Below are 12,697 nucleotides of genomic sequence, written 5' to 3'. Positions count from 1 at the left end.
TTGCAGGGTCTCTAGTAGACCATTGCAATTTTAGTACGACTGACTTGTTTTATTTTGCAGGTTATCTAGCAGACCATAAGAGATACGTTCATCAGGGGAAGAAAAAGAAGTCAATGTTAACGAGGTATGCCAAGGAGCCAGATATTATTGCCTTGTGTGATTCTGCACAGCCCCTTGCTAGGAAGAGGGGCGAGAAACCTAAAGTGGCCTGCCCAAAATGTGACAAAACTATACAAAAAGAATATCTAGCGGTTAGTGTTACTTTATAAAAACAGGGCAGTATTCATTTGAAGTGTTAACTATTTTTTGTTTCAGCTAGGTTTTAATTTAATGTACCTTTAAAGTTTGAAGATTTTTTAGGCACTCACCTGGGGGAAATAATAGTCTGAGGAGGTATTATTATGCCACTGGTAGGCTTATATTTGTGTGTCTATTCATCACAACTAAATGGCTGTTGCTGTCATTTGTGCTGTCTTTTTGTACACAGACAGTTTTAGCTTGACTGTATGTGTGATATATGGTGAGCTGTCGTTCATTGTGCTCGACTTTGTTTTGGCTTCTGCATCTGCACCTTGGTAAAAGTTTTGATGCACTTCCACTTTGTCACTTGATAATAGTTGATTCTCTCCATTGCATGCATCAATGACACTAGGGTCATTACTCTTGCACCAATATTTCATGAATTCTGCCCTATTTTTACTAAAAAATTGAAGTACATTCATGCTATTTTTGTTATTATGTCTCCCTATTTCACTGGCAAGCATCAATAAAGTCTACCGTCCTGTCTTATAAACAGCTCTTTTTTCATCCGAATACATCAGGGAGTATGCAGATCTACAGATCATAGAGTCTTGAGTTCAGTTCCTGAGCAAGGCATATTTGCACTTTTGACACTTTCATTAAAGACATTATTTCTGAAATAATGTCAAGTTCCACCTCTTATTAATGTTGAGAAGTTGGCAATTACTTGTAGAGAACAGGATAGCACTGGTTAAGAAATAGAAGGAATTGTAAGGTTAGCAGCCTGCTGTTAAAAAAATGAAATACTGTTGAAAAAATGGTGTTTAACACTATCTTTACATCTGTAAATACAGTGTATGATAAATATAATAATTACTGCATTTTCTTTCAGAAACATCTACGTGCAGCCCACTCGGATCAGCAGTTTCCATGTGACATATGTGGAAAGGTGTATTCATGTAAAAGTAAGAAGAGTTATTTGCAATTTTAACTTGTTTCTATGCCTGATTCTTGCATAGCTCAGAAAGCTATTCATGTAATGTTTTCTCCGCATTTTTGTGTCCGTCACAATTCCATTGCACTCTCATCAGATATGCTTTTACTCTTATTTCAATGTATCGATAAGGTTCATATTATTAAACAGCTTGAAAATTTCTCACTGATTCAACATCATATGAGATATTAACTGTGATTGATGTAATATTAAACATATTATTGGTTAGGACATACAAGTTTGCAACTGACCTTGAAAAGTTCAGACTTTTATTTTACAAGGTCAATTACTATTGGAATTTTAAAAATTGGTCATTGATTTCAAGATGTTTAACTGACTGTGCAAGTTAACCTTCTATTTGAAAAAGTTTCAGTACATACCAGTAATATTTAGTTATGGCAGATTCTTTATAAATTGTATCCTGCCCCTCTTAGCTCAGTAGGGAGAGTGCAGATCTATGGATTGTGTGGTCAGGTGTTCGATGCCTGGGCAAGGCATATGTTCTCAATGAAGAATTAAATAAAAAAATTGTGTTTGAAATCATTCATCCATTAACCTCTGATTCATGTGGGGAATTGGCAGTTACTTGTAAAGAACAGGTTTTTTTCTGTAAAGACTTGAGGAACACTTGTCAGGTTAACTGCCCATCGTTGCATAACTGAAATGCTGCTAAAAAATTGCAATAAAACTAAAACAAACAAATTATCTAAAGTGTATAGTGGAAATAGGGTAGTTTTTACATTAACTATTATGTCGTCGTTTTTAGAGACAGTAACCATATTTCCCTCAGTATGGCTGGTGATATTATTAGAAAAATGCTGCTGAACATTCAGAAATGTTCAGTGTTGCCCTGTCTGCCAATATTAGTGAAAATAAAACCATCTTGTTTATTACCCATTCTGCAGAAGTTACTTTAGTACGATATGAACATAGGGGCTTCCTTGGCCGAGAGGTTAAGGTCGCTGTCTTCAAATCACTTTCTTCTTAACGATGTTGGTTTGAGCCTCACTGGAGGCATTGAATTCTTCATGTGAGGAAGCCATTCAGTTGGCTTACGGAAGGTTGGTGGTACTACCCAGGTGCCTGCTTGTGATGAAATAGTTCGCGGATGCGTACCTGGGATCTTCCTCCACCAAAAAAAACTGTAAAGTCGCCATATGACCTATAGTTTTGTTGGTGGGATGTTAAACCCAACAAAATAAAGGATATAAACATAGCTGTTCAATGCTTAAGATGTTTATTTATGTATTTTTTATGTTAGGGTTTTTGTATGAGCACCAAAAGTATGTGCATATGGAGAAAGATACAGAGTGTGAGGTGTGCCATAAGATGTTTAAAGGTGTTGGTGCCAAGGAGAAACATAAGAAAATGATCCACACAGATGAGAGGCCATTTCAGTGTGGTACATGTGGAAACAGGTTCAGGACAAGTTTTGAATGTAAAAGGCATCAGTCTCAGCATGAAGGTATTGTCATTTTGATCATCGTGTACTTTAAAGTTAATGTGTAGAAATAAAAAGAAGAACTGCAAATTTAACTTGAATGAACTCTTGTTATGAATTGATCTTAAAATAATAGGGAAAAGGTACACATATGGAATGGCAGTGTCTGTTCGTCTTTCAACATTTTCATTTGGGACTCTAAAACTACAGCTTTCAAAGTTGTGCACCTGGGGTTTTGTTTGGGATTTTACTCTGCCAAAAGGTCTATATCACCTAGAGCCATGAAAGTCACCTTAAAGGGTTGTTATTCATTTATTCAACATCTCAAATTCAGTCGGCCCTTGACATAGTTACAACTAAGCAAAACAGGTATTAAAGTTTTTAGCTTACCTGAGCCAAAGGCTCATGGTGAGCTTTTGTGACTGCTCAATGTCCATCGTGCGTCGTGTGTCATCCGTCGTGTGTCCGTCAACATTTTCTAAAAAAATCTTCTTCTTGACAACCACTGGGCAGAATTATACCAAACTTCAGAGGAATGATCCTTGGGTGGCCCCCATTCAAAATTATTCAAAGAATTTAATTCCATGCAGAACTCTGGTTGCCATGGTAAACAATAGGAAAAACTTCAAAAATCTTCTTGTCAAAAACCACAGGGCCTAGGGCTTTGATATCTGGTGTGTAGCATCATCTAGTGGTCCTCTTCCAAGATTGTTCAAATTATCTCCATAGGCTCAGATATGACCTCGCCCCGGGGGTCACATGATTTATATAGACTTATATAGGGAAAACTTTGAAAATCTTCTTGTACAAAACCACATGGCCTAGGGCTTTGATATTTGGTATGTAGCATCATCTAGTGGTCCTCTACCAAGATTGTTCAAATTATCCCCCTAGGCTCAAATATGGCCCTGCCCCGGTGGGTCCCAAGTTTTACATAGACATATATTGGAAAAAAATCTAAAAATCTTCTTGTCTGAAACCATAAGACTTAAGCCTATGATATTTGGTTTTAGCATTGTCTTATGGTACTCAACCAAAATTGTTCAAAATATACCCATGGGGTGAAAAGAGGCCCTGCCCTGGGGGTCCCAAGTATTATATAGACTTATTATAGGAAAAAAAACTTTTAAAATCTTCTTGTCTAAAACCACATGACCTAGGCTTTTGATATTGGGTTTGATGCATTGCCTAGTAGTCCTCTACCAAAATTGTTCAAATTATACCCCTGGGGTTAAAAGAGGCCTCACCCCGGGGTCATTTAGTTATTATATGAGTTATATAGGAAAGAATACTTAAAGTAATTATCTCATCCTATTTCCAAGACTGTTTAATTATAATTACCTGATGATCCCAAGTAATATGATGTCACTTGACTATGCCCTTGACCTGCTGACCTACTTTTTTGTTTTTAGCTCCCCTGTCACATAGTGACAAGGTGAGCTTTTGTGATCACCCTTCATCCGTCGTCAGTCCGTCCGTCTGTGCGTACGTGCATCAACAATTTCTTGTCTGCACGATAGTGGTTTCATTTATGATTTTATTTTAACCAAACTTGCACACAACTTGTATCACCATAAGATCTCGGTTCCTTTCTTGAACTGGCCAGATCCCATTATGGGTTCCAGAGTTATGGCCCCTGAAAGGGCTAAAATTAGCTATTTTGACCTTGTCTGCACAGTAGCAGCTTTATTTATGATTTGATTTTTACCAAACTGGCACACAACTTGTATCACCATAAGATCTTGGTTCCTTTCTTGAACTGGCCAGATTCCATTATGGGTTCCAGAGTTATGGCCCCTGAAAGGGCCAGAATTAGCTATTTTGACCTTGTCTGCACAATAGCAGCTTCATTTATGATTTGATTTTAACCAAACTGGCATACAACTTGTATCACCATAAGATCTTGGTTCCTTTCTTGAACTGGTGAGATTCCATTATGGGTTCCAGAGTTATGGCCCCTGAAAGGGCCAGAATTAGCTATTTTGACCTTGTCTGCACAATAGCAGCTTCATTTATGATTTGAATTTAATCAAACTTGCACAAAACTTGTGTCACTATAAGATCTTGATTCCTTAGTTGAACCAGTCAGATCGCATAATGGGTTCCATAGTTATAGCCCCTGAAAGGACCAGAATTAGCTATTTTGACCTTGTCTGCACAATAGCAGCTTCATTTATGATTCGATTTTAACCAAACTTGCACACAACTTGTATCACCACAAGATCTTGGTTGTTTTCTTGAACTGGCCAGATTTCTTCATGGGTTCCAGAGTTATGGCCCCTTAAAGGTCCAAAATTGGCTATTTTGGCTTTTGCAGCCATATAGAGACTTCATTTATGGTTTTATTTGATACAAACTTCCAAAATAACTTCAGCAACAATAATTCTTGGATTCCATGACAAATCAGATCGAAGCGTAGGTTCAGAGTTATTTTATATCTGATTACCTCCCCTGATTGTAATCAAAATGGATTTATATCAGTAAGTACTTATAGGACTTATTTGAAATTTCATTTTTGTCATTAGTTGGACTGAGCCAATCAGGGTAGATAACTATGGACTGATTTTATGTCAAATTACCTCCCTTTATTTCAAATTAAAATGGGTGTATCTCCGTAACTAATGAAGATACTGATCTGAAATTTCATTTATGTCAACAGATTTATTTGGCAGATCCTTCTTTTGTTCACTTACAATATTTTTTTGTTTAATTACTTCCCTTTTACGTTACTATAAATAGCTTATTTTTAGTAACTTTTTTATTATTGGCCGTAGGGATAACCCGAGACCACTTTTCTGTGGTACAACATGGATGGTACCTCCAATTTTTAGGTGTATTTTGACATATCTGTACCTTGTTAGAATTTTTTTTTTCTTTTTGGTTAAATTTCTTCCCTTTGTTGTTACTGTCCTTTGGACTTAGATATTTTTTCTGAGGACCTTCTTGTCCTCAAGTGCAATGATAACAGGTGAGCGATATAGGGCCATCATGGCCCTCTTGTTTAAGATACAGCCTTGAAATTTGGAAGACATACACAGTTTTGCACACCAATCGTAAAACTGAATTTCAGTGACCAGGAATATTTTAGCATCAGTTTGACATTTGAAACATGTAGCTCATATTACTCAGGTGAGCGATCCAGGGTCATCATGACCCTCTTGTTGTTGCTTGCTTTCAAGTAACAATTTTCCTCAAATCGAAAAATTATGGGAATGTTGTTCAGCATGCTCCTGGTGTTTTGTTTAGGGTTTGCATCTCATCTCCAACTTCTGGTGAAGTTCCTGTGAAAACAATTTCAAAACATACATGACATTGTGTATCTCAAATTGTTATTTGACTTTGTGTTAATATAGATACAACTTTCTTTTAAACAACATTACATTAGACTGAGGATCCAGATTAATCAAGATTACAGGGCTGCAGTTCATATGTGTTTGAAATGTTTCAGATGTCAACCTTGTCCCTTACCAATGTCCGAAGTGTGACAGACGTTTCAAATCCCAGAAGTCGATGTTGAGCCATGAGAGATCAGTTCACAGAAGGGTTGGACGCCTGCAGTGTAAATGGCCAGGATGTAACCGAATTCTTAATGATAAAGCCACATTTAGAAAACACTACTGCATTCATACTGGTATGTGCACTGTATAGGAAATTACCTTCTATGATGTTGTATTGTATCTTCTTCTGTTAATTGCCTTGTTTATAAGAAGGCAGGAATTGAGAAATTAATGCTGGCAAGAGGCTTTTGTAGATATCGTAGATGAACAATACTTTTACAATTAACAATAAGGCTTCAAGACTGAGCTGCCAAAATTTTCTACTGTTAAATTGTCCACAAGCAAAATTTGTCTTTCCTACACACATGCTTATCTCTGAATCTTGATAAGCTCTTTAATTAAGGTATACAATATCTGTTGTATGTTTGAGTGTATATTCATGAGTAAGAAAAGCAGTATGCTGGATAGCTTAACCAGTGCTTACAAAATTTGCTATTTTTGGCTTGTGAACATGATAGAGACCACATTTTGCAATAAACTTTAATCAGACTTGCACATATTATGTTTTGGCATAATATCTGAGTTTCTTTCTAAAACTATCCAGATCCCATTGTGGATTCTAGAGTTATGGCCCCTTAAAGGGTCAAAATTTGCTATTTTTGGCTTTTCCAGCACTATAGAGACTTCATTTATGGTTTGATTTGATACAAACTTGCAAAATATTTTTAACAACAATAAATCTTTGATTCCTTGATGAATCTGTCAGATCCAATCATAGGTTCCGGAGTTACAGACCCTGATTGACCCCTGAAAGAGCCAGAATTTGTTAATTTTTACCTTGTGAACACGATATAAATGACATTTTATATTTGATTTTAACCACTCTTACACACAACTTAAGTCACAATAAGATCTCAGTTCCTTTCAAAAACTGGCTAGATTCCATCTTCGGTTCTGGAGTTACTGCCCCCGAAAGCGGCAAATTTTCTATTTTGGCCCTTTCAGCCATATACAGGTTTAATTTATGCTTTGATTTAATACAGACTTTAACAGAATGATTATCTTGATGATTTCCAGGCCTGGATCGAAACTGTCTCGTGTCTGGTCAAAAACTAGGTCATCAGGTCAAATCTAAGGAAAAGCTTGTTAACAACCTAGAGGCCACATTTATGACCCTATCTTCATGAAACTCAGAATGTTTATCTTGATGTTTTTTAGACCAGTTTCGAAACTGAGTCATATGGGGTCAAAAACTAGGTCACTTGGTCAAATCTAAGGAAAAGCTTGTTAACAACCTAGAGGCCACATTTATGACCCTATCTTCATGAAACTCAGTCAGAATGTTTATCTTGATGTTTTTAGACCAGTTTCGAAACTGTCATATGGGGTCAAAAACTAGGTCACTTGGTCAAATCAAAGGAAAAGCTTGTTAACACTTTTCAGGCCACATTTATGACCCTATCTTCATGAAGCTTGCTTGGTCAGAATGTTTATCTTGATGATTCCTAAGCTAACTTTGATACTGGGTCTTATGTTTTCAAAAGGAGGTCACCCAGTCAAATCAAAGGAAAAGCTTGTTAACACTCCTGTTCAATTGCTGTACATGAAACTTGGTCAGAATGTTTGTGTGCATGAAATATTGTATGACTTTTTATCTGGGTCATGTAGGGTCAAAAACTAGGTCACCAGGTCAAATCAAAGAATAAGCTTGTTTACACTCAAGAGGCCATGTTTTTTTGGTCAAATCATAATGAAAATTGGTTAGAATATTTGTCTACATGAAATCAGTAGGTAAAACATGTTTACACTGTTGTTGTGTGTTACTCAGGTGAGCGACTCAGGGCAATTTTGGCCCTCTTGTTTTCTTTAGAGATGAGGTGTCTTCGATTCTTGCTGCAAAATACACTTTGTGTTCTTAAGAAGTTAAACATTTTTCTGGTTGGTTAGAACTAGAACATTGGTCATTATGCATACATATAAGACCAGAGGGAAGTCCATTATCATACGTACAGCAATACCTAAACTTGACTTTGGAATGGGTCTGTTAATTGGTACAAAAACAAAACAGGAAAAAATTTATGTTTAAATATGTCGAGTGCTAAAATTTTTCTAGGAAAAAAGTGACATCTAACACCAACTCTGTAGGTTTGCCTGAAAGGATTTTTGTGATAACTTTGATGTCTTCACAGAAAATATGTTAAAACAAGGTTTTATTTCCTTATGGATTTTACTTTCTTTGAATATGCTTCATGTTAAGAACTGAACTTACAAGAACTGGACTTACAATTATTTTTGTATTGCATCTGTTTCAGGGGAAAAGCCGCACAAGTGTCCTGTTTGTGGCAAAGGTTTTATTCAGCGTGTAGCGCTGAAATATCACCTGAAGACAAAACACGACAGTGAGGACAAGATGCCCCCTGGAAAATCGCCTGGTATATTTAGACTGCTGATTATAAATTGCAAATTTTCTTGATAGTTCATTCTGTTGGTGACAGATCAATCGCTCTCATATTGTTGTAATCAAGATGGCTTACTAGAGTTTTTAGTCCTCAAGAAACCTTTGTTGCTTAAGAGATTCTAGTCTTTGAGGTTTCTTTGAGGCTAGAGATGTCGGGACAGTTTAAGCTGAAGCATTTCATATAAAGTGGATATGAGCAGCACCATGAGAAAACCAACATATTGCATTTGCGACCAGCACGGATTCAGGCCAGCCTGCGCATTCGCAACAAATGCAGTATGTTGTTTTTCTCATGGTGAGGCTCATATTAGCTTTATTCCATTTTGTTAAGTTGTTGTTATAACTTTCGTGTCTGGAAAGAGGAATAATATGTTATCTACTGTCTGGTAACCAGTATATGTTTAGAAATTAGTTAAGCCCAAAGCAAATAGAAGATAATATATAATTTCATACATTAATTTTGTTATACATATATATATATCATATGTTGCAGAAATTACATAATTTTATTTTAAGTTTTAAATTAACAAGGTCTTGGCATATGTTATTGTTGGATATACAATGCAGGGTCCACGCTTCTAGGCGACGTGAGCGAAGTGGTCGCTTTTTTTCTGATGACTTCGCTCTGTTTGTACAGAAAAGCGAAAACCAAGTCGCCCTAAAATCTTGCGCCCGAGGCAGTTATCATACATGTATATATCACATCTATCAGCTTCTAATCAGCTTGTAAAAACATTACATCGTGAACTTCACCTGTCAACAAAGTATGCTCCGTCTGTCACCGAATATCGTTAGGATGATTTTTAGGTTATCAATAAAACCCGGCCCGGCCCGGACCGGCCTTAACCACGGAAATAGCCGATTCCGATTGTACGGAAACCACCGGAAACTTACGGACGGAAGGCTAATATAATTACGAATGGTTATACCGTCATCTTAATCAATGCAAATTTATGTGTATTTTATTTCATTATTACAAAGTACAAGCAAAGTATTTAATATTGATTAAACATATGTTTGATGGGGTAGTGCACTTGACATAAGCAAAGACCTAAAATAACAAGATATTTAGGTGTATGAATCACACTCAATCAAAGAAGTAATACGTTCGGCAGTCGATGTGTCATTTTGTGTACCGGGCAGACATTAGATAGCACATTGCAGGATACTTTAAACAGAACTTGACAGGCTAGTTAATGGTACGTCGTTATTTCACACCTACTGATGTGACACTAGGTTGCATCTAGTTTGTGTACTACGGCGAAGGGGCCTATACCGTGCACTGGAGTATATATAAAATTTGGTTGCCAAACCAAGGCAGCGTTTTAACGTAAGCATTAATTTAATTGATAAATATATCTTGCCTTAGAGAACATAATAATATACTCCCCTTGCCTATCTCGGTTGCCCAACCAAGATAGATCGAAAATACATGAATTTCGAAGCTATGCGCTGTTTTCATACTTGCCATTTGTTTCAGGTTGTTGAAGTATTCAAATCTGAATATGATACTACAAATTATATCAAAAGCTAAAGAAATAGTCCACTTTTTACATCTTTTCATATTAAAGGGAGGTAATTACAAAATTTTATAAAAAGTATCAAAGAAAACATTTCCAAAAGGGGTATAACTCTATGTAATAGGTCTTTTGTTCCTGAAATACAAGAAAACTGAAAAAAAAAATGTCATAAAATGTTGCTCAAATGGTAAATCATATGATTTAGCTTTAAACAAAACAGGGTGATATGTATGGAGATGACACCTGGAGTTACAGTAAGTTATAGAAATGAATGAACTGGAGTATAAAATATGAAAGATCGGTGCCATTTCCAAATTTTACGCAAAGTTTCGAAGCCGGACACCCCCCCCCCCCCCCCCCCCCCCCCCCCCCTCCCCCCAACCCCTCGAAACATGCCCGCTCAGTCTGTTTAAAACAACACAATAAAAAACGGTAAATATCTAATATGGATAAACGGGAGGGTAGTGATAGCAATGAACTTTCGTGTTTTAACAATTAACTGCTAACTTTATTTTTTGCTTTTTTAGACTTTAATCATATTTGATTTCTCTTTCTTTCATATTTAAAATAATACTAGCATATCTTTTTAACACAGAATTAAAAAACCCGGTCTGGTCGGACTACGAACTATTTCAGCCTCGGCTTATACAACTGTTCACACAATGTTAACTTCATTTTTTTTTTAATGAACATTTTAAAGCATGGATTACAAATGTGTGCAATTCAGATTTTAAATTATTATACCTCACATAGTGTCCAATGCAATTTTCCCATTAGATTAACTTGAATAATATATCATATTTCCACGCGTTTTTATATCTCGTGCGCAAAAATCGTTATTTTCAATTGATGCGCATGTGATATTATGCAATTATTGCCTTTTGGTGAGGTCGATATGTGGATTTATCGGCCTGATCAAAACAATATCAACCTCGGGCGAATTTATCGAGTTGATATCGCTTTTATCAGATCGAGAAATCGACATATCGACCACACATAAAAGGCGACAATTGTTTTATTATTAAATCCAGCCTACTCGTAAGTATAAACATTAGATACAAATGTCTGCAGCCTTAGGTCATCTTTCGTGGTAAATTGTATACAACGTCGCATTGTTTTAACGTAATAACATGTTGACGTCACAGCTGAAGGTCAATACGTGTTTTGGCTCCGCCTTCGAGAAAATACGACTTTTTATCATTGAACATGTGACTACATCTAGAACAATGGAAAGGACTATAAATAAAGATTTAATGATAAAAACAATAATTTCATATCACATGCGCAACAACGCTATTTTGTTTTTTTGCGCAGGTGCCCATAAATATTGTAGTCAGCGATATGTAAACGTCCAGACTATACCTATCAAAAAGTCTTTTTATATAACAAAGTCGCCACAATTTATAAGTGCTTACTAGTAAAGGAGTTACGTTTCTTGCTGTTCAGCGGCAGTTTTTGATGGTGAACATGTGTTGCAAGTTTTGAAGCAATAACTTTGATAGTTTAGGAGAAAAGCTGATCTTAACACAAAACTTAACCAGACAACGCCGACGCCGATCAAGTCATGACAATAACTCATCATTTCTTTTAAAAAATCAGATGGGCTTAAAACTAAAATTAGCCGCTACGGAATCCGAAGATATTAGTTTGAGCCCGACTAGTTACCTCGCTAAATGAAGTGAGAAAGTTGTCAATTTCTTACAGAGAGCCTGTGTCGACATGATGTGTAAGCAGACCGCCTTGACATAATTGTTAGGTGTTGAGAAACGGCGTTAGCACAACACAGTTAATGGTTATCGCATTCATAAGTACATTAATTTATTCATTTCCGTACACTTTTGACTTCATGTCGTTTTGACTGTGCATTCTTCGACCAACTTTAAAGTCAGAATTAGCCGGGAATAATTATTTCTGGTTTTGTGGTTTTACGCCCGTTTTCGTCAAAAATATTTTTTTACATTATAAGCACTAAACTCTTTTTCTACAACAACTTACAACTGTCCTATCGAATAGCATTAGTCAAGGATAGAGTGACCAAACCTATAATCGCTCGAAAATTTAAAACATTAAGGTAGCAGTTAATTGTTGAAACGCGGAAGTTCATTGCTGTCTCTACCCTCTCGTTTATTCATGATAAATTATTTACCATTTTTTTAAAGTGCTGTTTTAAAACAGATTGAGCGGTCATGTTTATGGGGACCCGGGTTCTAAATTTTGCGTAACAGTTTGGAAACGGCACCGACCTTTCATATTTTATACTTCAGTTCATTCATTTCTATAAAATATTGTAACTCCGGTGGTCCTCTCCATACATATCACCCGGTTTTGTTTCAAGCTAAAAAAGTTGATATCGATTTAGCGGCTATATCCAGCAATGTTATTCGCGTTATTTAAATTTAAATTATTGTACACATACAGTTGTAGATTGTTTATTCATACATAATTGGCTCATTATATATACACAGAAGTTAGATAGATATTTTTATACATTAATCGATTAGATAATGAAAAAAGCTCCCGAGCCTCATCTTTCTGAAATGACGCAGA

At 36.2% G+C, this 12,697-nt stretch overlaps 1 protein-coding gene across 1 annotated transcript in view; it reads left to right on the top strand.

The window, feature by feature from the left end:
• The window catches only part of LOC123531394 (zinc finger protein 23-like), a 38,919-nt gene that overhangs the window by 19,133 nt on the left and 7,089 nt on the right, over positions 1–12,697 (top strand). Inside the window, exons 6-10 of the mRNA XM_053517536.1 lie at positions 61–251; positions 1,133–1,205; positions 2,496–2,699; positions 6,124–6,306; positions 8,485–8,604. Coding sequence (XP_053373511.1) covers positions 61–251; positions 1,133–1,205; positions 2,496–2,699; positions 6,124–6,306; positions 8,485–8,604 — 771 coding nt within the window. The remainder of the gene's footprint in view (positions 1–60; positions 252–1,132; positions 1,206–2,495; positions 2,700–6,123; positions 6,307–8,484; positions 8,605–12,697) is intronic.

Source organism: Mercenaria mercenaria, chromosome 11 (genome assembly GCF_021730395.1).
Source record: "Mercenaria mercenaria strain notata chromosome 11, MADL_Memer_1, whole genome shotgun sequence".
NCBI classification, from domain to species: domain Eukaryota; kingdom Metazoa; phylum Mollusca; class Bivalvia; order Venerida; family Veneridae; genus Mercenaria; species Mercenaria mercenaria.
Note: the sequence above shows the minus strand (reverse complement) of the source record. Positions and strands in the feature narration are given on the sequence as shown.